General features: G+C 40.5%; 1 protein-coding gene across 1 annotated transcript; it reads right to left on the reverse strand.

Moving 5' to 3' along the window:
* Positions 1 to 4,531: 4,531 nt before the first annotated feature.
* Positions 4,532 to 25,208, reverse strand: has2 (hyaluronan synthase 2). The gene is made up of 4 exons (XM_061718229.1): positions 24,755 to 25,208; positions 11,084 to 11,710; positions 8,588 to 8,689; positions 4,532 to 8,454 (listed from the first exon to the last, which is right to left on the reverse strand). Exons 2-4 carry the CDS (start codon positions 11,708 to 11,710, stop codon positions 7,525 to 7,527), a joined length of 1,659 nt encoding a protein of 552 aa, XP_061574213.1. The 5' UTR covers positions 24,755 to 25,208; the 3' UTR covers positions 4,532 to 7,524.

Genomic DNA, 25,208 nt, shown 5'->3' on the forward strand with positions numbered 1-25,208 from the left:
CAGAATTTTAAACAGCATATCTATCATGTTTGTCAGACAGTGGGGTTTTTTTCATCTCTGTAACATGGCAAAGATTAGGAGCATCCTCTCCCAGACAAAGTCACGCATTTTCTAATTTCTAGACTAGATAACTGTTTTGTATTAGTAGCAGGATGTTCAAGTTTATTTATTTTTTTGTGTGTCATGACCGAAAATAAACTAAACTAAACTATAAGTAACTCTCTAACCATCCTCTAACAACTGATGCAAAATGCAGCGGCAGAGTGCTGACAGGAATGAGCAAAAGAGAGCATGTTTCTGCTATGTCTCCTGTTAAAATTTACAATGCAATTCAAAATTATGTTACTTGCCTATAAACCCCAAAATAGCCTCATTCTGCAATATTTGATAATTCCTTATGTTCTTAATAGAGCTCTCTGTTCTGAGAGTGCCGGTTTACTCGTAGTTCTTAGTGTCTTATTCTCAACACACCAGGCAGTAGACACCAGTCTCTCTCTCTGTTCATCCAGGGTGCGACAGGCAAAGGAGGCCCAGCAGGGGTGGTTCATCAGAAGACTATCTTCTATCTTCTCATCAGAAGCTGCATAAGAGGAGACTGAATCCCTCAGACCGACGCCAGATCGTACTCACTACCGGTGGTAATCAGGCCTCCTCCTCGGGAACTTCTATCTGAAGATCAACAAACGCGTACTAACATTCCCTTCTTTCAAAATGACAGCTTTACCGTCCTCGGGAACCCTCACACTGTCAACCCGTCGTCTGAGCATATTAACCCACCTTGCTCCTCTGCCTGTCCACCCTCCAACGCTCCAACCCACCAACCATCCCAAGGGAAAAGGAAAAGACTCCAGAGAAGACTCCAGAGACCTCCACCATCCTGTGTTTACAATGAACTTCTCAAACTTACCATCGACTGGTTTAATTGCTGCCTGCACCGGAGTCATTTTCTTGCCGTCATGACACCTAGAGTTTCCAAATGTAGATTTGGAGGACGGGCCTTCTGCTATCAGGCACCACTACTATGGAACCAACTTCCAGTTTGGGTTAAGAAGGCTGACACCACCTCCACCTTTAAAACCAAACTTAAAATATTTCTGTTCAGTATAGTTAGTGTAAACTTTAGTGTGTTAGGACCAGTAGTCATAGCTGTGTCTATAGGACAAGACAGCTGGTCTTAAAACGTGGCCTGGTCGTAGATATGCTGCTATAGACCTACGCTGCAGGTGGACGCGAAAATGATCTACTGGGTAGTCCCTTAGCCCTTTTTTCCTCTTCTCTTTTTATTTCTCAAGCTCAATCCATCCATCCATCCATCCATCCATCCATCCATCCATCCATCCATATATCCATCCATTTTCTATACCCGCTTTATCCTATCCTGGACATGGATTATGTTTGGTTGTGTTCTGGTGCTACTTTACTGCATCTGTTACTGGGTGTCTTGAATCTGGGGAGGTATAATGAAATCCCAAGAACGTAAGAGGATCCTGGAACGAAACCTGCTGCCCAGCAGCAGAAAGCTTGGTTTTATTTGCAGGTCACGGGTCCTTAAACAGGATAATGACCCAAAACACGCAACTAAAAACTGCCCAGAATGAGTAAGAACAAAGTATTGGACTATTCTGAAGTGTCCTCCTATGAGCCCTGATTTAAATCCTGTTGAACATCTGGGGAAAGATCTGAAACATGCAGTCTGGGGAAGACACCCTCCAAACATGAGACAGCAGGAGCAATTTGCTCGGTTTTTATTAGTTTTTAAAATTCGATGAGTCAAGTGTTCTGAAAATTGTTACAGTATGTACCTTTTTTTGTATCTTCTTTTGGAATAAGAATTAAAAAAACTGTTAAAAACTTAAAGGAGCCGTCTGTAAGAAATGGCCAAAACTGGTACTGCAGTCACTTTCAAAATACTGTTGAGTGGCGTGTACCCCCCCCCCCTCCTCCCCGACCAGAGGTTGCCAGGTAGGCTGCAGAATGCAGCAGGAACGTAGGCTGCCATGGCAAGCGACGAGTCCTACACAGTAAGTTTATTTTCTGTATTTAATGCTTTATGAAAGATCTTTTGCGAAGTAATAATGTACTGCTAAATTTAATTACGCAGCGAAGCTCACCGTACGTGTGCGTCGCCGCGTACCCTACGGCGTAGGCTGTGCGTTGGTGTAACGCGGAACCATAAATCAGCCTTAAGGCTGCAGCGGCGTGAGAGCGATGGATGACTGAGGGAGAACACAGTTTCACCAAGAGTGGAAAGCAGCGCCGGGCAAGTTATGCCACAGTTTGCAGATGTATTGTTGACGCGTGGGTTAAGGTGTCTGCTTGGACTATTTTGCGAGCTTTTGCAAAAGCCGGCAAGTCCGAGGCACCGCACGGCACGGAACGTGACTCTGACAGCGAGGAATTCGGACTGGCACAGCGGATTTAGCGGAGCTCTTTAATGCAGAAACAGAGGATGAGGACTTTGATGGGTTTGAATAATGTAAAAACTGAAATAAAGTAGCCTACAATCAAACAAAGTTTTGCTCCCGCTCTATTTTTAAACACGCACACTTGTGTGCTTGTGTGTGTGTTCTGCGGCGTGCGCGTGTGTGTGTGTAGATGGCGCCTTTACGTTCGGTGCGCCGTGTGTGTGTGTTTTAAATGCAGAAATTACACAAAACTGAGGGTGCGCCTTTCCACACGGTACCCGTATGGTCGCAAAAATACGGTATTTATATATGAAAGCCAAACATTTAGCTATGAATCTTACCTGTCCAGGAGAAAATCAGCAACGTTGGTGTCTGTCTTCAAATTTTTTCTCCGCTTTCAGCCGTCTCCATCTATCAAAAGCATCTCTTATACAAATCCTTGTTTTATTTCGGACCTTGTCACGACGTAACTCGGATTCATAACGAGGTCTTTTAGGTTTTGGAAAGCTAGACATGTTTTCATCCAACACGTTCGTAGCGGCTGCTGCGATAATTAGAGCCGAGCTGGCAACCCGGATGCCGAAACAATACTGACTTGGTGATTGGGAGATAGGTGGAGGGTGGAGCTTCAGAAACAATACTGACTTGGTGATTGGGAGATAGGTGGAGGGTGGAGCTTCAGGCCAAAACAAAAAATGACAACATAAACATCAGTTGAGGGCTGCAACTCCTCTTTTTAAACTGGAATATCCTGGCTTGAGTGCTGTTGTCAGTGACATAAGTATTTGATATGAACATGATTTTTAAATGTCTGTTGACATATCGGGGTCATTTTATGATTCGTTTTATTATTGCTCTTACATACGGCTCCTTTAAGAATAGGCCTTGGTTAAAATACCATTTTACATATTTCTCTTTGTGTCATAAAAATCTAATGAAATCCAGTTTTATTAGGTTCTCATTTAACTAAAAAAAATAAAACACTATTTCTTCAAAATTTCGGAACCTTTATGTCGTTAACATTGCCTCTCCTACAGACAATGACCTGAATGTAACTATTAAATGCACATGCTTCTTCAAAAAAGAAGATTCAAATGAGTTTTTGGGTCATGTGGTGTTTGATTTTCTGTACTGAGTAACACATGGCTACCTCAGGCAAAGAAAAAAGACAAAATACTGAAAACAAAGTAACACAAACAAATTTAAGCAACAAATTTTATTTGGCACAACACAAAAGTGCTTTATTGTAACACTGCCCATGACTGGTTTGGCTTTAGAACAGCCTCATGGTCCAAAAGTCAGTGTCAAACTCTACACCTTCTTAAATGACATCAAACCACAAACATGTATAAAAAAAAAAACAACAACAACAAAAAACAACACACTATTTCATTTTTTATTTGTGATTTCTCAGTAAGGCACCTCACAATCTAAAGATAAAGATAATTTGTCATGGTTACAGCTTTGTGCCACAGGATTTGAAATGATTTCAGAAGAAAGTTGTAAATTTGTTTTGTCTTTATTGCTGTTATTACTGTTGTATTAAGAAATGAACATAAAACCCAATACTCCATTGAGTTTTAGTGATTATAAAAAATATAAAAAACAGTACTGCAGCCTAACAGTCATATTCATATGTAGTTCATATCGCAAAACTCAGAATGCATTCTTAGTTTTGCAGTGTACAGGTGTGAATCTTTGGGGTTTGACATGGATACCAGAAAACTTCTTACCTAAACCACAGAACGATCTTAAATAAATATGTTTTTTTCTAACCAAGTACAATGTACAAAAACAATAACTTATTCCAACAAATTGCATTTTTAGTGTTATTGCAGTCAATCCCCCAGCCCCCCACCCCCCCTCCCAAGTCAAAATTTCACATTGTTTGGTCAGATATACAAGTCACTGTTGGAACAGTTTAAAGCACAAAAAATAAAAATTTTCTTGTAAAAACATGAAATGAAAATAAAGAATCTTTTGGTAGATAAGCAAAAATAGAGTGAAAATACATACACACACATATATATGTATGTGTATATATATATATATATATATATATATATATATATATATATATATATATATATATATATATATATATATATATATATATATACACACACACATATATATAATGCACTGAAGTTCAAAGTAGAAATGCATAAACAGCTACAGCAAAGAGCCAACGAGGCAGAAGAGAATCCAGCTTTGACTTAAAAACTGCTCATAAAAAACCAGACAATTTCATATTTAATATCACAAACAAACCATAAATTACTTGAGACCATGCTTCAGTCTTTGGAAAGGATCCTGACATCCTTGATGCAATGCAAAGAGAACCACTGAGGTATTTCATCTTGATTACGTCAAGCATCATGCTGAGGACAGGAGAAACATAAAAGTGCGTCAGATTTAAACTCATGTCTGCTCCTGGTCTGTGGCAAACACTGGAGTAGTTTCATCCCAAAATGCTCTTCCCTTCCATCACGTGCCCTTATTCACATTCCTATTATCAGGTTCCGCATCAAACTAACATTTTATTCTCTTATTTCTTCTTTCCTCTTGTAGGTCACTTAACAGTACAGAGAAGCATAAAGATGCAGCCACATTTCACCTAATACAGTATGTGAAGGATGGAGAGCAAGGGCATATGGAAAGAAGAACTTCACGTCTTTGGATTGGAACATATCCACCTTGTATGCTTGGTATCTACCAGTCAACTGGGTATAAAGAAAATCATTACAAATATGAGTGTTTAAAAGACTCTTTTAAAAGAATCTTAAAAAAAAAAATCCTACATCCATAATTAATATATAAAGAACGACATAAACAAAAGTCATTGTTTCTGCAAAAGTCAAAGCAGCAATGATACAGTCGCTCGCTTGTGGTCACATGTTCACCTGATCAGGTGAAGATTATATCTAACAATCATTGATCAGTTTGAGATTCTACGCTTTGTAAACTTTGTGTACATATTGCAGTCATGTCATGTCATATGGGAATTACCACCATTTGTCACCATTAAACGCATTGTTTCACATTCAAAACATTTGTGTAAATTGTCAGTGATATATTTGAATTCACAACTTTTTAGCAAACATCTGTGAATGGCAGAGGAAGTTTAGCAGTGACTGCCATGAATCAATTAAATATCTCTCTACAGAGTACATTCCAACCTACCATGACAAAACCAAGAAAGTTAGGTTATCTGATTCTCTTGCCAGTTCCAGATGAGCATTTTGCTGCCGGATTAGACAGTGTCTCATAAGCCACCGTATGATCCTTACTTTCTATTCTTCCTGCAGCATAGTGGCATAAGTGGCACTTCTGGCATCAACACAAGAGAGTTCTGGGTTCCACGTTCCAGGTTGGCTGATGCCTTTCAGTATGGAATACCCTCCAAACAGCCTCTCACCCTTAAAAGATGGTATTTTTCATAAGCACAATGTTTAAATGACAGCCACACTTATTTCTAAGGAGCAATGTGTGTGCTTAAAGCAGCACCAAGGAGTTCTGGCTTATTTCTAGGAAGCGTTGTCTAGTTCTCGCAGTTTCTCGTCCGTACCATTGGCAACAACCAGCCAAAGTAACTATGGATTCCTATCCCGCTCATCTTTTGCGACTAATGCATAATACTTTACAGCACTATGTCATATATAAGAAAAATAAAAAGTAGCTCACAGAGCTACAGTAGACATCATGGCTCTCTGCCATGACGAGTCTCCAGATTAAGAGACTCAAGAAAGTATTAAGTAAAGAGAAAATGAGATTGCAACTGAGCAAGAAAGCAAACAAGACATCTTGAGCTGGGTTTCCATTAATCCATGTCCAGGGTAGTTTTATGACATCTAAAATATGTAATGTGTCTATTATCAGGAACAGTTTCAAAGAGAATTTTCTGGATTTATATTTACACAGAGCCAAAATGAGTCCCTGCCTTGGATTAGGTACTTCAGTGTGGCCCTGAAAGATTGCTGGCTGGGGTGTCAGATTGGGGCTCAGTTTGGGTATGTTCCAATGTTTGGAAGCACTGTTTGGATATGCTACAGACTTTAGCATATCTTACAGAAACTCCAGTAACACTGTTGTTTCCTTTTGAATTCGAGACCTCTCTTCACATTTATCACAACCAGCACAGTGTGTGCAAAAGCAGTGGCTGTCTCACCTCTTTCAATGCTGGTCTTTTCATTCTAGTTTGTCTGTCTTTTTTCCTTTCTTCTTTGAGAATATCTTCTTTAGTTATTGGCTGTCGGCAAACAGCAAAGGTGGTGAACTACCACCAAGTTTTATGGTAGCTTGCCAAGTCAGTGGCTCCTACCAATATCGTCACTGTAAAGTAAACACAACGGCTGACACTGCGGAGACTGGCCTTGTTACAAATCCAGCCTCCTAGTTCTATCCTGGACACACGGTTAATGGAAACCCATCTCTGGACAGTGCCATGAAAACAACTTAATCTCGACACAGAGAGGTGGACCGACTCAGTTGAAAATCGAAAAATTTCCTATGTGCTGCTTTATCTAAGACACATTTACTGCTACCTATGTAACCATCAAAACTCTCCTCATGCAAGAGGAGACAAACTGTCTCTGGGTTTTCATTTAGTGGGGGAAATGCATGGATAACGTTTGATAAGGAAATACAAACGTTTTGTTAGAGACACAATAATGCACTGGAGGTAAGATATTCTTACCAGTCAAGTTAAACCCTAATGAAGGATGCCAAACATCTGCAGTTTCTCTGGCTAAATTGTAGGTGTTTAAATTACGCCCAGTGAATATGACAAAGGTAGGAGGTAGCTAACAATAAAGACTAGTACTCTTTCTACCAACTGGACTACACATTATCTTGCTTTTACGTGTAATTAAAGTTGCCTAGGTAGCCTGCATTTGTTAATTTTTAAATCCACATACTAGATTGAAGTAATCTGGGTACGTTAATTAACCAGGATGCTATTAAACCAAGATCATGAATAATATGGTCACGGCCAGTGCCGTTTATTTGCCCAATGTGGTTGAACTCAACCAATTTTTGCCTTCAGAGTTCTTCTACATCTGAAAAACATTTGTAAACAATACTGTAGAAAAACCCAAATAAGTCACTTGTGGTATTTAGGTCATACATCTAGTACCATATCATAATGCGTTTCCTTTTTTCTCTTCCCACATTTGTTTATGAGTGTGGCATACAGTGATAACAGCATAACCCAATAACTGGCATAGACCACTGCACCAATGATCAGAATAAGTTTTTCAGATTCAGGAAACGGCCTTCTTGTCTGTTGGATTACCGTGTATATAATCCCAATGAAGAGGATGGTAAACCATACGGATATTGGAATCAAACCAATGAAGTTCACCACAACAGTTTTCCTCCCAGAGGTCCCCCACCCTGACTTGTTGATAGTTGCTATTGCAAACATTTTTGCTGGTAACAGGCTTGACATATACAGTACTGAATAGAAAGACATGAACACCATGACAATGTTGCCTCTGAGGCAGCTGGCAAACGATGACTTGATCAGTGCCACTGCTTGCACAATGAGTAGAAATAGAAGAATATTCCAGAGCCTTCCTTGATAGAAGAGTTGGATTGCAGTGGCAATGAGGAAAAACGGGAAGAAGCCAGTGATCACAGCTTCATAGGTCATCCATAGATGATGCTTGTGGAACCACATGGAGTTGTAAAGCCATTCTCTGAAATATGACTTGCTCCATCGAGTCTGCTGATTGAGCCAACGCAGATATGTGATTGGTGTCTCTGTAAGGCACTTTGATCGTGCAGTGTATTTGGTTGCATAGCCAAGGCTGAGAACCCTGTTTGTGAGATGACGGTCATCCCCAAAGCTGCAGTGGGATCCCATGAAGGTCTGATTGTACCAGTCCTCGACAAACTCATGCAAGAGGGCGTTTCGGTACATTCCTAAAGGTCCACTGATGCACTGAACACAGCCGAAGTAAGACTGGCAAGCTCGTTCAATGTTGAAGGCCATCCAGTATCGAACGCTGCTCAGAAAGGAGATCCATGACTCATATTTATTCAAAATCTACAGGGTGGTTGAAAATAAAAAAATAAATTATATTAGCTTTAAAACAAAGCATACATTTGTTATGTTTGTTTAAAAAATGTTTTCCAAAAAATGTCAATCACAGCAAGAAAGAAAATGTTGACAGTCTTACCTGTACATCTCCTCCAACACCTCCTACCATAGGGTCTTCCTCTAAAACCTTCACCATCTCCACTGATGATGCGGGGTCCAGCATGGTGTCAGAGTCACAAACCTGAATAAAACATACACTAAATTAACTAGACATTAAAGGTAACCTGTTATTCAGCTAGTGGTTCAGATTTGCAGGCCACATTGACATCACAGACCAGATCGGGAATATTATCCAGCTCTCACATCTTCCTCGCCATCCAGTTACTCATCTTGCTGCAATGTCCTGGCCCTCTAAGTGGGTATCACATCTGTCTTGCTCGTTTAACCTAAGACCTGAAGATAGTTGCTAAACCTTTTACTGAACACTGGGGCTGGTTTCAAAAGTCAATCTCCACTGATCCCTGTGTTAAAATGTACAACATTGCAGCAGAAATATATTTAAAACTTTGTTCAATTGGTCAAATTGGTAAAGATAAAATTACATGTAATAAAACATGGCAAATTAAGTTTAAATTGAAACAAAATTTGGCCAATGTGTATGCCAATGAAAAAGATCAAGGTCAATACTTTGCCATCTACTATCTTATACTGATGTTATTCCCATTGTCTTCTATGAAAAGCTATTTTCCTGAACAGAAAAATAATTTGATTGAAAAACAAACTAACAAACCAAATCCTCATTAGTAAAGTAAGAACTTGATGATACTGAAAAGGCTGGGCTTTTACAGAGCACTAGCAGTGTTGGTCTTTTTAAGAGGTTTGTAAAATAAGTGATTTCTGGAAGATTGAGGCCAGCTGCAGGTGCAAAAATATTTATTTTATTGTATTGCTCTCAGGGGCCCTTTCTTTGTGCTGCAGACACATTGAAATGCATCTGATATTACTGCTCTACAAATATTATTGTTACACCCAACTCTACTTAATAATAATGCACTTGGTGGTGTCATTCAATCCACAGGTAATTTCTAATTACAGATGCTGAGCCCACCAACAATCTAGATTCAGTGCAGTAGCAAAGGTTGTCATCCACACACAGAAATCCTGTCAATAGATGTTTATAGTTTATCGTGAACGTGCATTTCTTCTTTATGAAAAGGTCGAGTTGGAGTCACCGTTTACCCTGACCAGTCATACCCATTCACTTTGTGACAATTCAATCTTGTGAAATGCGTGTGGCACCCCTCACGTTCACAGCCTTTCCCACACGTACAGAACAAACTGAACCAAGATGGCCGCAGAAATTCTAATGAAACATTCGGTCGACAGGTTTTACCACAAAGACCAGCAACAATCAATCACCAGTGAACACTTTTTTGGATGTCTTAAGTTGATATGTCTGGTTGCCTCGCTGCCTCTGTCCCACCCTTCATTTCTCTGATCGGTTGTATGGCTATTCAACGGCAAACAGAACCTCTGTTCTCCTGCTGGAACTCAAAGTTGAATTCAGAGGAGTGAGACTAATTTCATGTGTTCAAGATGAAAAGACCCAGGATACCTGGCACAGCTAGATACAGTTACCCCACACTGCAACCAGTTCAAACTTCAACTTGCTTTTATTCTTTGGACGATCAACACTTCTTAAAGTGAAACTGAATGCCATATAATAGTGGCTCAACAGAGAAGAAGTTTTATATCAGCAATTTGAGGTACAACTGAATATGTACCTAAAGTTGTTTTGTTATTAAAATTTATTTCTCCAACCCTGAACATTACCACGCTGTATTTCTTTACAACAGCCCATGTTTCCCTTTAATCATCTCTGCTTGCATGATACAAAAAAGGGTCTCTGTATCGCAGGCTTGTGCAGGGATATTAACTGCTTGGCTCAGCAGTTAATGTTCTTAACCACTGTTTATATTCTCAGCTACAGCAACACACAGTGTGGACAGTGTTTGCCAGGCAAACTCACACATTAAAATAGTTTTATCTGAGATATATAAAGTCCAACCTTTAGGCATACAGACATACGTATTATTCAGGTATTAAGTCATTGTTTTTTTCTTTATTATCATTTTGGCAAAAACATACTAAACTTTCTTTTTTCTTTCTTTTTTCATTTGGGCACTAAGCACCGCTCATGTAGGTGTTGTAACACTGATCCCCCATGAAACAGATCTGTTATTACACTTAGACGTAAGCTACTGCTGCCCATCTTCACGCTACACTTCACAGCGTGATGCACGCAGCCGCCGTCTGCCTCAAAGCAACACAAAAGACTCTTTGTGGAAACCATATTTGACTTGGCACAGCCTCCTTTACCTCTATCCAACCACTTATTTCTCTGGTTCCCTTCCCTCTATGCTCAATGTATGCTAACCCAGACTCGATCTCCTACTGTTTCCCCTTTTTCACTACTTAGTTTACTGTATGTTGTCCTTCAGATGTAAACTAATCCTGCCGTGTATGTGTGTGTTTTGTTCAGGTAGGATCTACAAAGATCTCAGAAGCTAATTTTATACAATGCTTGTGCTATTAAATCAACTGCACCTTCTCGTTCCGATTTAAAGGGCCTTACCTGTACATAGTCCACACTCCTCCCCAGCGCTTTGAAGGCCGTATACATGACCTCTCTCTTTCCTCCCCACTTTTGCATGATGCACACACACTTGTTGCTGAGCACAAGCCTCGAGACTTGCTGAAGGCTGTCAGCGTAACTTTCATCCGTCTCCTCGGGGCCTCTGTTGTGATAATTACTCCGCCACACATACGTGGCGGATTTTTCCCATCCCATGATCTCTTTAAAAATATCCATCATGTATGAGTCATCCTCCGAGTTCCCGTCAATCACCATGATCACTTTGATCCCCGGATATGTCAGCCTCTTCACCGACACCAGGCATTTCCTCAGGTAGTTTGGGTCTTCTTGATATGCTGCAATACACAGCGCCAAAGATTTATTCAGTTTGATTGGCGTCTCCAAAGAGCGCCGCATGTTCCGGTGTTCCAGGAGTGCAAAGAGGCTCTGGATGGTGAGGTGGACGACCAGGATGGCACCGTACAAGCCGAAGGATAGGTGATTGTGGGCTGTGGTGAAGAACTGATAACCCATGATGTAAGCAGTGGAGATGCCCACCAGGAGGGACACGCCGAACATGGTGGTCCCGAATATCCTCAGGTAAGTTAGGACTCTTTGACACTTCATCTGCAGGCAGAAACAAATGGATTAAGTTTAGTGACAGTGATATGTAATAGATTGATATGGCAAATAAAAGCTCAAACGTTAACCACATCTTCATTCCAAGGTGACTTCCACTTTTGAGGCTTTAGGTCAGTGCTCAGTGCATTTGCCCCCCTAAACGTGCCCCAAAAGTCATCAAATTTTGCACGCAAGCCAAGCCTGGCAAAAAATTTGATATTTAATGGTTTGCCTTAATGGGCGTGGCCTAATGGCTCAACAGCGCCCCCTAGAAAACTTACGGTTTGACGTACATGCACGAAAATCGGTACACACCTGTATCATGTCACAACTTATAGAAAAGTCTCTTAGTGCCATGGCCGAAACCGAACAGGAAGTCGGCCATTTGGAATTAATCGTGTAATTTTGGCGCAATTTATACCATTTCTCGGCCGCTTCTTCGCCCGAACCGTAACGTGCACCCAGGTGGTTATTCATCAAAATGTGCGTCCCTTCTTCTGATTGGTCGATATTTCATAGTTCCTATTTTCTGCCATATTTTTTTAATTGTTTGACATAAAGACTCATGGGTGGTGTCATCGGACTCGGTTTTGACTCCTTGACCTTTATTGGTGAAATTGCACTCGCGAGGGCCCGTTTATCGCTGCTTGCAGCTTTAATTGTGGTTTTTATTCTTTTGACCAGAGTTACCAAGTTATTTCTTTAATACAAGGAGAAATGTAACACAAATTGAATGAATGAATGAATGAATGAATGAATGAATGAATGAAAAACTTTATTTCGAACATGCTCAAAAAAATATATATATATATATTTAAACCAAAGAACAATATTTAAATAATTCTGTTAATCGTTGCACTAATTTAACCCCATGCAGTACGATACCTCTAAATTAAACGTTAAAAATGTTTTAACCGTTGAGGATATTTCAGCTTTGTGATTATAATCATGTTGCTTTTAGGGATGCAAATTATCGATTATTTCATTAATTGACAGTTGATAACCTTATCGATCGATCATCGATTAGTTGATAAGCGGCGTTTTTTCCCCCATCTGAGATACAAACATAATTTTTTTTGCTTATATAAAATACAAAGGACATTTTAATGTATTCCTTAATCAAATATTTATTTGATACAAAAGTAACAAAAAGACATTTTTGTATCACAAGGAATATAATATAAAGTGCACTTCAAGGCTATTAGTAGTAGCAGCAGCCATAATAGTGTCATTTGTGTCAAGCAAATTTTAAGTCCTAGTTAAGTTTTAAGTTAGAGTTTTGGCAGTGTTCAAAATAAAATTATGAGACCTGCTGTATTGGAGCACATTTTCTTTTAGTTAAAACTGTAGCGGGGACAGATGTTTAGAGAAACCTATGTATGTACCGGGTGAAGGCTGATTTATGGTTCCGCGTTACAACAACGCAGAGCCTACGCTGTAGGCTACGGCGGCGGCTCTGCGTCGATTTAAGGCGGAACCATAATTCAGGCTTTAGGGGAGCATATCGGAGAACAACCAGAAGAATATAGAGTGGATTAAAAATAAAAGTTAAGCACAGAGCTACATGTGTCTCCCGTCTGGGCCATTGCAGACTCATTGCCTGAGCATGATATTACTAAAACCAAACATATCCGCCGTCTCTTTCTTCTAATTTTATGTGCGCGGCGCACCGCGTTGTGTCGCATTAAATGTGGTCCGGGCGTAATACCAGCTGGTGAAATTAAACGAAAAAAATAAATAAATAAATAGATTAATTGTAATCGTTAATTTTAATCTGGTAATTTCATAACGGCAATTAATCGAAAATCAATTAATTATTAACATCCCTAGTTGCTTTTTACATTGGTCCTCTTTGTTAAATTACCTTATAATCTGATGGATTTGATGGATAATTTGATAGTTTTTTTAAGATTTTTTTGGGCTCTAGTGGCCCTTTATTGAGTGCAGACTGGAAAGGGGTAGAGAGAGAGAACGGGGAAGACACGCAGCAAAGGTGCGCGGGCTGGATTCGAACCCGCGACCGCTGCAGGAGGACTGTAGCCTCAATATATGAGCTGCCTCTTAACCCACTGCGCCACCGAGCGGCCCGATAATTTGACAGTTGAGATAAAATCATCACGCCGTACTGAAATATGAAATAAGTTGCCTCTGGCAGGAGGCTGGACTCTCCCTTAGAGATAAGGTGAGAAGTTCAGTCATCTGGGAGGGACTTGGAGAAGAGTTGCTGCTCCCACACATGGAGAGAAGCCAGTTGAGGTGGTTTGGGCATCTAGTGAGGATTCCTCACATGGATGGACCCATCCATCCATCCATCCATCCATCCATCCATCCATCCATCCATCCATCCATCCATCCATCCATCCATCCATCCATCCATCCATCCATCCATCCATCCATCCACCCACCCATCCATCCATCCATTCATCCATTCATCCATTCATCCATTCATCCATCCATCCATCCATCAACTTTTGTTTATCTGAGATCGGTCCGTTATATATTAAACTGAAAAAAATATAATTTTCAGTCAATATGAAATCAATATAGTTCATAAAAGATCGCATTCAGCTTCAAACGCAGGTGCAGATTACACATGAAATATTTAATTTACGTTAGTTCTGTGTTAAATTTGTCTGTTTGTTATATTAGGTCCCCGTTAACGGCTGACCTTTTACACTTCCTTTTACACTTACTCTTCCTGAGGTATCATCAAAACCATTAGCTGAATTACAACATAGTCTTTAATTAAAATACATAGACAAACAACAACTCAAACAAGGGCACCTGCTCAAAGTATAATCAGTATGATCAGTGTTGCCGGGTGGAACACTGATCACAGGTAATATATAGCTACTGTCAGTCAATGTTTAAGTTGGCCCCCATAAATCAATTAATTTTCTTTTGGGAATTAATATTTTGGATTTGAATGAATTTGAACAGTTTAATGATGTGTTCAGGATATATAATCTCTCTATAGTTGTTGTATTTTCTTTTATCATTGATATCTTCTCAGTAATTCAGGGGATTTTGTTTTATTCCAGTCTTACTGTGTTTCATCTCTTGGGTCCACAGTGGTTGGGGATGTTTTACCATCAATGTCCAGAATACAAAATGTGCAGCTCATTTTACAATGGCACACACAAACTCCTATTCAGAAAGAAGTAAAGTCGTTTGCTTCTCCTTTTACTTCTTTCTTCCCTCCCTTTCTCTAACACTCCCCAAAAAAGCCTGTCTAAATGTCAGATAGCTGTGAGTAGCTGATTGTTCCAACTTTCTTTTAAGGTGGGTGGGCGCACATTACAAGATTTCTTGACCTAATTAACTAAAATCCTGCTTGCCCCTGCCAAACATCCCAGCTCCATGCATGCTCTAAATGTTGAAGAGAAGCAATAATAGAGAGGGCTCAAGACCATGAGACTTCAGTTTCTGTGTTTTCATAAAGCACCTTTTGAAAACTATCCCTTGCTTTTGTGTCTGAGCAACAGTTTTTCACGGGGCCTTCCTGAGTCCTGCTGAACAAAATTTTCAGCTCAAACTCTGAAGTCTGTTTCCAGCTCTCATTATGTTGCTACCGCCATCTGTTTGGCAGACCAGCAGAGACCCACTCTGCGTGGCTCGGCTCAGTGCAGAGAGGACCACCCTGTGATGTCATCTGTTTATATCTCCGTGGGAAGAAGACAAGAGATTTTACATTTTCTAATGCTGCAATCTGTTCTTCTTGCAGTCTATATCTCCTTATAAACAATGCTTGAAGAAATTACATTTCTTAAGTGACCTTTTGTGCAAAGAATGGCCTTGTAGTTTCCGACTAAATCGGGCACCCCCTCACGGGACATGATAGAACACTGTGGGCTTCATTTACTAAAGGTTCATTTGATGCAGGTACTTTCCCAGATAACAAATAATGTTTGGCCCAAACATAGTCCACATCTGCAGTTTTTCTTAGCTCACATTTGGCCTTGAATGACGCCATTGACGCGAGGTGAGAATGGCCACATAACCTGCCATCATGGCACAAATCTGCATTTTCCTTGAGTATTTGGGCATCACCTTGCCTTCACAGCAATAAAGACTTAAAAACACCTCTGACATTTGAGACACATCTGACCTTTTCAACGCATGCCATGACCCAACTTAGGCCTAGATCAGGACCTTTGGACAACATCTGGCCCATATAATACCTGTGAATGCTGTAAGTGAGCAATAAGTGCCAAAACGTAGCCCAAAAAAATTGGGTCCAAATGTGTCTGTTATCTCGCTTTGATGTCATTCATTGATCGTAATGAAAAACACATTTAACTATATAGAATATGCAACATCCCGTAAGTTGCGCATGTTAGGCCAAAAAAAAAGAAGAAAAATATGTACATCTGGACAAATAACAAGGTAATCAAAAGAAGGGTACACAAAACCAAGTGGTGTTTGGGATTTGGCAAAAGTTTCTCACACCACACCTACATACAAAAGACAGATGCTCTGAGTGAAGAAGTATTACACACACAGAGAGAGAGAAAAAGATATGTAGAGATAATAGAGGGGCAGGAGAAGCCACGGCCATGGACGGAGGAAAGAGCTAGTGTAAAATCAGCCTGAAAAACAGAAAAGACAGAAAACAAAAGCAAGACACACCAAAAGATAAGAAGCAGAGAGAGAGGCTTAGTTAATAGAGGCAAATATTGCACACACACAGACACGAACACACACACTTTGGCATGAACACAAAGTGTTGCTCATTTGGTTGTTGGTTGAGTAGAAGCCTTCTCTGGTACTTGGCAAGGCTTGTGATGTCAGCTAGTCTTTTACAAGACCCCTGACTCACGAGGATACACAAAAAATGCTCATATTTAAAAGTGTGTTACTCTGGCACAGAAAGATGGACAGCAGATCTGTAAAAATCAACATCTCAGTTTTGATGACCTCCTTCAGCGTGGGCATATGGATCTGTGTATGTGTATGTGTATGTGTGTGTGTGTGTGTGTGTGTGTGTGTGTGTGTGTGTGTGTGTGTGTGTGTGTGTGTGTGTGTGTGTGTGTGTGTGTGTGTGTACTGATGTACTGATATACAAGGCAGTGTAGACTAAACTGCATCAGCCTGTCTCCATCCTATCAACCGTGAATAACCTCAATCACTTTGCCATCAAAACTACATTACAAGTGCCTTTCACTGTTTATGACCGACACTTAGCTGACATGAAACGCTCATTCTGTTTTAGTTTGTGATAAAACTACAAAGACATGTGAGATTAAAACTAGTTCACGTCCCAAAGGTGTTAAGCTCTGTCCATCCACTTGTTGCGCTGCACGTCATTTGCCCTTCTGGGTGTGTGATGCAGGGCTACAGTCAAACTAACAATTAGCTCAGACGGCAGGAAGATTGAATGCAGGTTCAAACTCAGACATGGCCCCAAACCCTGTGAGATAAGGCCTCTGATGAGATAGTTCAGGAGTCATCTGGATAATAATGTCCCTTTAGCGTGAAGCGTGTGCACATCCTTGCGTGTCAATAGACGGTATCTGTGCGAGCTGAGGGTGTCACTATCACATGTAGATGATATCATCCCCAGCTTTCTGTTTGTTTTTATCTCTCCACACACGAGAGCGATAGATCCCCGTCACTGTCTCCCTTTTTTGGTGTGTGTGTGTGTTCATCCTTATGATGACCTTGGGTTGGATGCTTGATCAGCCTACCTCTGACGTTATTAATGGTCTCTTGAGAGAAACTCTCCATGGCTCCTTCTCAGCGATAACAAAATGATAAGCTTCAAACCGGATGCAAAAGATTAGAAGAGTAAGAATATAAATGAATGTGCCCGAGTAGCCTTGAAGAAGCTACTGAACCACAAACCACAAAGACATTATTACTCTGTTGCTGAATAAATCAGCATGCTAAAAGGCTAATTGCTTATCAATTAGCATTAAATGCAAACAACATTTAAATCTAATGGGATTCTGTAGATGTTTGCTCGTAAACCAGAGCAATGGACAAGTAAACTTCTGACTAATAGTAATCGCTGACATTGAACAAATGACTTGTTGGTGTATGTGTGTTGGTATGTGTGTGTAAGTGTCCCTAACCTTGTTAGGAAAAGCTTTGGTTCCAGTTAGCCTTGGATAACTGGAGATTTTGATTTTTTTTTATTTTTTTGTCTAAGAGGGGACATCAGGTAATTTCCGAAATCAGAACTGTCAGTTCATCCTTCAGGGAACATGAGTCCTTCCTGATTTAATAAAGTTCTTTTTGTCCATGGCTTTACAATTTAATTTGCTGATTCTTTTCGCTGGACAAGAATATTTAGGTTTTTAAATACCTGACATGTTTCGGCGATTACTTCTGCCTTCATCACATGATGTTTCATAATGAATTAAAATTTGTCCTTCCTGTTCAAATTAAATATTCACACAAAGACTCACTGCTCTCACATGGCAAACCATGATGCATCTGTCAACATTTCTTGGTGCTTTTTTTCATATTGGGTTTTCTCTTGTTTGCCATCCACATGAAAGGTGAAATAAAGGACCCATTTTGTTATTCTTGCAGAATAAGTCACGCATCTTAGATAATCACCATGCGTGTAATAAACCTCATGTATGATGAAATTTTAAAACCAAGGAATTGCTGTCAAAACACGCAAATTATACCTTGGATAACAAATATAAATGGCATTGAGTCTCGCTGTGGCTGACTACTGGCTATGCTTGGAAGATTTTGAATACCTATGTTGAAATAAGTGAGCTAACCACAGGAAGAGGTAGGTGTGTGCATGTGTGTGTGTCCTACAGACAAGAGGAGATGGTTTGACTGAGCTCATGAGAACGGTGGAATCTCTGTCAGCAGGGTTCCAGTTCAAGGCTTGAGATGGAACATAAAATCTATAGGGCTCTCCCAAATCCATGTGCATCTGTGTCGTTTTATGATATATATGTGCGTATGCGCATATATGTGTGTGTCACTGCTTTATACCGTGTCCACGGTATAAATCTTAAGCAGGGCCAGAAATGACAGCTTGCTTGTCTTTGTGAAGCTGTGATAGCATGAGGTTTAAATCTTGATGGTAGTTTGACGCAGTGGTCACCGGAAGGACCAGAAACATCACAAATCAAATTTGTGTGTCTTGGCTCGGCTCGCACGTCTGCCAGGGGCACTTAGGTCATTAATAATCAAATATTCAAAAATCATGGTTTATTGTCAACCTACAATAGGTGCTATATGCAGACAAAAAAAAACACATAGAGTAGCAGCGAAAGATGTAGAAATAAAGCATGTTGTAATCTGTTTTGAGAACTAAGTTGTTGGTGATTATGTATATGAGAAGGGTTGTGCAGGTCTAAGGCGAGGACATGCTTAAAAAGCATTACATGTGAATACGGCCCTCAAGGTGGTCGTAGCAGAGCAGGAGAGGCTGACATATTCCACAGCAGATGGTAAAGCACATGAGAGGAGCATCTGTGGAAGATAGGGGAAGAGCTGACTGTCGTCTTGGGCTGTTAACACTCCGAATACCAAATACAAAAAGACTACTCCCTGTCTGCTCTGATGAGTGTAATTCTCTGGGTAGCCGAAGATTGAGCCCACAATAGTCAAACGCCAGCGGACCACAGGAAACAACTCAACCCAGCTGGGATGCAAATGCCACCCCACATTTGGGGAAGAGTTGAGGTTCATGTTCCTCAGCTTAAACTCACCCACATCCATTGGTCAAATATGACACAACTGTTAGGCCAGTGGACCAGAACAGCAACTATGGTGAGGAACATTCAACAGTTATGCTGACATTCAGGTTGTTAGCTTGTATCAATTGCGCTGCTGTGATATGTTTACTCTGAAGCAACACAAAGCAGGTTTTTCCACATTAAAATATCTCTTTTAAAATTTCTTTTGAAGGAATAGTGGATTATTTTTAAGAAGCATCAACCAGCCATCACAGTCTCCGATCCTTAATATTGGTGAAAACCAACCAAAGTAACATTGTTCTCCCATTGCGGTTCTGTCTTGCAACAACTGCATAACAATGATGAAACTAGTTCACAATGAACACCACCAGAGGTACGTAATAAAGAGACTCAAGAAGGCAATTATGGAAAAGAAAGCAAGAGTGACCTAGCAAGAGGCCAAGTAAAAATAAATCTGACAAAAGTTCCATTGCTACAGGGGGACCCACCAAGCGAGTGGCTAGTGAAATAGTGTAAGTTCCTTTTACCCTCCATTGGTTATATGCTTTTTTTCCTATATTGTGCTGCAGTTTAATGAAAGGCTGCCCTTATTCTGTGAATTAAACTGTTTAAATAAATGGAAAAGTCAAGTGGATTTTCAAAGCCAGAGGTTGGTAGACACCACACCCTCAATCCCCCAACCCTGCCCTCACTCCACCCTCTTACCCTCATCCACTTCCCCCTCTCATTCATAAACCCCCCTCTGTGGTCACAGCATGGTGTTGTTGCAGGACATTTGTCATTATAAGAGGCAAAACTAAACATTAACACCACCCACGGAGCTCCAATACACTGACAGGATTTAATGGAGGTGGGGAGGACCACAACTAGCAGTGCTACAATTTTACAGCATCACAAGTGCTGCTTTTTAAACATCGCTCTTCCTTTTCTCCAACCTCCAGCGTCTTCATCTTCTGCACGCTGTAAAAATTGAAAGTGATGGGGCAGTTACTGGGGAAGAAACACTGTAAATAAAACTGTCAAGGTGAGCAGATGCACAAGCAATGATAAAACTGTTGTGGCAGAAACTTGAGTAAAGATCATTTCAATTTATTAGTAAAGTTGGACAAGGATGTAGCAAACAGTGGTTCAATAAAGTGAAACACTTTTCTGTGTGATTAATGGTACCCTTCACTGTAGGTTGGATCATCCGTTTATCATCATGGCCAGGGATGGGCAAAAATATATCAAACTGCATTTCAAAATAAAATACAAAATGACCTTCTTGTAAGTGTTTCACAATAAACTACAAAATAGATCTATACAAAATAAAATACTGTAGTTTTGTCATTTGAAAATACTCAAAATCCTTTCCCAGTGGAGTGTCTACACTCGGCTGGTCAGGTGGACACGACGTTGCAAAGATAAGCAGGTTTGATGTTTGGTACTGTTGCCTCGCAGTTAGAAGATTGCTGGTTCAAATCCTGGCTGGTGCCTTTCTGTGTGGAGTTTTCTCTGTGCCAACCAGAAAATCTATTGATAAACCCACACTGGTCAGTCTGTACAGTACCATGCCCAAGCACGACTGATCAGTGGTTTGTTTGGCTGGTGTGACTGCTCTGTTCTGTACTCAAGTGATGTGTAGAAGCAACAGCTCCTTGGAACGATCATCTTACCATAAAACCTCAAAATAAGCCACAAAGTCAATAATGCTGCCTTCAGATTATCTGCGCTGTTCTCCATGGCAGTGATTCAGAGATTGCACACACTTGGAGTACATGGGTGCTTTATACAATGATATCATGAAATGTGTACAAGCAGAAGTCATGCTCAAACAAGGAGGCTGCTGTGTCTACCATGTTAAAGAACCTCACAGTACAGCAATGAAACACTTTACTTTTTACATCCACTGCACAACTGACTTTAGCCTGAGAGCATCAAGATACATTTTAATGTCTTACTCAAATTAGAATATTCTGTTTTGGATGAAATCCTGCCTGGACTTCAATGAAACACAAAAACTTAACTGAAGCAAATGTTGCAACTGTTTATTAAGCTGGTGAAAAACTGGTGTTGTAGGTTACTCACCTGTGCTGTGATCTGCCTGGGTAAGTTCTGAACGACTACTCAGAGGCTGCATACATTGTTTTTCTCTATCATTTCGTAGATGTCTTAAAGTTTGTATGAATTTGGGATTGACTTCTTTTCTCAGACAACAAGGCAGTGTTCGGGTGTGTAATGAACTCGACTGCCAAAATGTTTCTGCAGTGTTATTCCATCATCTTTACTAACAGCTCAGCTCACTGCAAAGCCCAGCTTAGGTAGTAGGCTACTTAAAAAGTACCAGACACTACGTAATACTGTACCTGCGACCTACGAAAAACAAAGCTGAGTTGAGCCTAGTTGCATAATGAAAGGGGACATTTGTCTCATCTCTGTCACAAAACGGTAAGGTGAGAAAAAGAGACGCAGAGAGAGGTGGAGCACCACAGGATTGTAAGCCGGCTGGATGGAAGTGAGAGGGATGGCACATGCCAAACGTGTGAAGGGGCACTGGCCGCCTGAAGAACTGGGATTACACCACTGTGACAGACTCCAAGAAGCCAGATGTTCAGATGTGGTGCAGCCAAGAATCCCTCCTCCTAGAGTTGTTTCTTTGTGTGGCCAGCTGATTTTCATTCCTGTTCCACATCTGATGGAGGACAAATGTCATTTTAAACTCTAAACGTTGGATAAAAACTCACTTCTACCAGAGTTCCCACGCATCTAAAAGTATCCGTCTGCACACCCGGCTTGTCTCTGTGCCATTTTGGTCTAACACTTAGACTTACAGAAGATAGATTATCAGCTCTCTGATATAAAACTACAAACAGCACACTGTATACCAAGGCTAATTGTGGAAGACGGATAACAGACTCATAATCATGTCCAATAAACAGATTAAGGAAGAGAGAAATAGAGAAGAACATGATCTTGGATTTACTAACTGCATTGTTTCCATTAAAATTGAAAGTGACTGTTGCAAGTCAGCCAACACAGTCTGACGTACAGCTCCGCGAACACAACTTATTTTGTCCTGCATCATGGTGTAGTGTAACATCTGCACATGGGCCGGCATCAACCCTCCCCTCGGATACTCTGTGTGGCTCCGTATGATGTAGTGGGAGTGTAATTCAAGCTCTCACTGACAGCCAAGCATTCACTTTTACTGGCTTTTAATTTTGCTGTTCAATTGTTACTTTACCAAGGCAACCTGGAAAAAACGATGGCACAACACATGAGGTAGGTGGTGGTTATGTTGAAGGGAGTGGCTTAATATAAGCACTCCTTTTTTGCTTAGTTATACCCTGCCAGCCTGAAGCCCCAAGGCCCTATACACTGGACCCTTGCTGAGAGCAGAGATGGCACGTGAGCCTGGTTGCGAGCCCTAATGGAGGCCAGTCATGGAATGCCTTCCTGTGTCAAGTAGTAAACTGCTTAATGCTCCGTGTGGAAGGGAAACGATGAGTCTGCACTCTGCGGTATGACTGTGGTAAACAGCAAATGTGTTACTTTCCTACGTTTTCTGACATCACCAGCAGTAGTAGACGGATATACCTTTAATTGGCTACACACACACACACACACACACACAGCTGATGCAACATAAAATATTCCACAAAAAGCCATGAACTCCACACTCAGCAGAGGATCTCTGCTGAGTGCAGAGGAAGACTAGTATTACTACGCATCTGTGCACTGACAAAGACTCACAGTACACAAATGCAGATGGGACATGGTGGGCATAATTTAAATTGCAAACTAAGAGGTGGGGTATTGATTAGCATTCAAGCTATGCAGAAGTTCCTAAAAGTCCCTCAGAGGTGCAGTACAGGAACTAATTCTTCAAATAATTCACTTGTATATGGACGAGAAGTGGTCCAGACAGCAGTTATCGAAGTCGAATTAAAATATCCCAGAACACTTGGAGGACATGTTCATTTGTCATTACAGAACAGATCACATCATGAACCACATCATGAACCAATAACCCAGGTCAGTGGCAAAAGATGCCATGTGTGGGATGGCTGTTTCTCTCCTGCTGGATAAATGTCAGGAATGCTCAGACTTCCAACTCACATATGGACATTCCTTATGTGGGTTACAGTACACGTGCCAGCAGTGGTAGGCTATCTGCATACCGAGAGGTCATGGTAGGTGGATAGAGGAAGAGGATATGCCAAAGGAGTGGGACAGATGTTCATTTGGATTTACATGTTTGTGTATAGTGGCCGTGACAGGCTTTTAAATATTGATCTTTGCGTTCGGAAGTTCGGAGTGACTATATGACCTACATATGAACAACGTAAGTACCAGCTACCAGAGAAAAGAACCTCCTTTCCAAAATGAGTTTATAAACATGAACACTGTGAAACATAGGCTACATGAGTGTTAGTGTATTTAAATAAGGGGTTACGTTTCGCGCTCCTGAATCCAGCTTTGTGATTGGTTCAAAAATATGGGAATGACATAGAATTGACTCTTTACAGCATGTTTCAGGACACTGTGTCTAATTGAATTAGATTGAGTAATTTTCGTGGCATATAGGCTATTTTTAGAATTTTAACATTTCGACACACAATTTTGTACTTTTAATGTACTTTTTTTATGTATTTTAAATCCAGCAGGTGCTATATCCAGATATGAGCAACCACTTTACGCACTACTTGTGGTGGATTAAGCGGAAACGTGTCTCAAAGTTTGCCTCCCAACATTAGGCATGGCTGTCTTTGCTGAACTTATATCATCAGATGCGATATTACTTACTTAAAATCATGAAATAAACCCCAGGCTACATGAGTGTTAGTGTATTTAAATAAGGGGTTACGTTTCGCGCTCCTGAATTCAGCTTTCTGATTGGTTCAAAAATATGGGAATGACGTAGAATTGACTCTTTAAAGCATGTTTCAGGACACTGTGCCTAATTGAATAAGATTGAGTAATTTTCGTGGCATATAGCCTATTTTTAGAATTTCAACATTTACACACACGATTTTGTACTTTTAATGTACTTTTTTTTAATGTATTTTAAATCCAACAGGTGCTATATCCAGATATGAGCACCCGCTTTACGCACTACTTGTTGCGGTGGATTGAAGGCTGATTTATGGTTCCGCGTTACACCAACGCAGACTCTACGCCGTATGCTCTGCGTCGATTTAACGCGGAACCATAAATCAGGCTTAAGGGAAAACGTGTCCCAAAGTTTTGCCTCCCAACATTAGGCATGTCTGTCTTTGCTGAACGTAAATGATCAGATGCGATATTACTTACTTAAAATCATGAAATAAACCCCAAATCGAATGGTCAGCCGTAAGATTTTAGAGCATCAGTGTGGTTGTCATGTGAATTCCGGTCGTACCTTGAAGCAGCTGCGTCTCTCGTCCTCCAGAAGGGATGCGGTCAACTCCGGCTCCTCTGGTACCGATCCACACAGGGGGAAAGCAGCAGCAAAGTTTGAGCGGCAATGAGTCTCATGAATGCGCTGTAAACTGTCGTCTTTTAAGACAGCAAAAAAAAAAAAAGAAAGACAAGAAAATCCTCTGAAGTTTGGTCAGCTGTAACTATGCTCAAAAGAATCAGGAGTCACTTGTCAGGCTTCTGATGCGGACCACATACATCTTTGATGTACAAACATTTTGTCAGAAAAAGTTGGAAACATTCTTATGAAAAATATAAAAATAAGACTATTGGAAAAAAAAAAGATGAATAATCTCCTTCAACTTCGGTCAGTTTCATTCATATGTAAAAGTTTTGGGGAAACGCCATCAACTTTGCCAGCGTCAGTTAAATAAAAAAATCCAGCAAAAAATAAT

The sequence above is a fragment of the Cololabis saira genome, chromosome 3 (assembly GCF_033807715.1).
Source record: "Cololabis saira isolate AMF1-May2022 chromosome 3, fColSai1.1, whole genome shotgun sequence".
NCBI classification, from domain to species: Eukaryota; Metazoa; Chordata; class Actinopteri; order Beloniformes; family Belonidae; genus Cololabis; species Cololabis saira.

Excerpts from the sequence above, each read along its gene's own strand:
- has2 (XM_061718229.1), bottom strand. The coding sequence starts at position 11,710 with ATGAAGTGTCAAAGAGTCCTAACTTACCTGAGGATATTCGGGACCACC. Across the intron at positions 8,690-11,083 it reads GGAGTGTGGACTATGTACAG|GTTTGTGACTCTGACACCAT; the intron begins GTAAGGCCCTTT and ends TGTTTTATTCAG. Across the intron at positions 8,455-8,587 it reads GTGTTGGAGGAGATGTACAG|ATTTTGAATAAATATGAGTC; the intron begins GTAAGACTGTCA and ends ACCACCCTGTAG.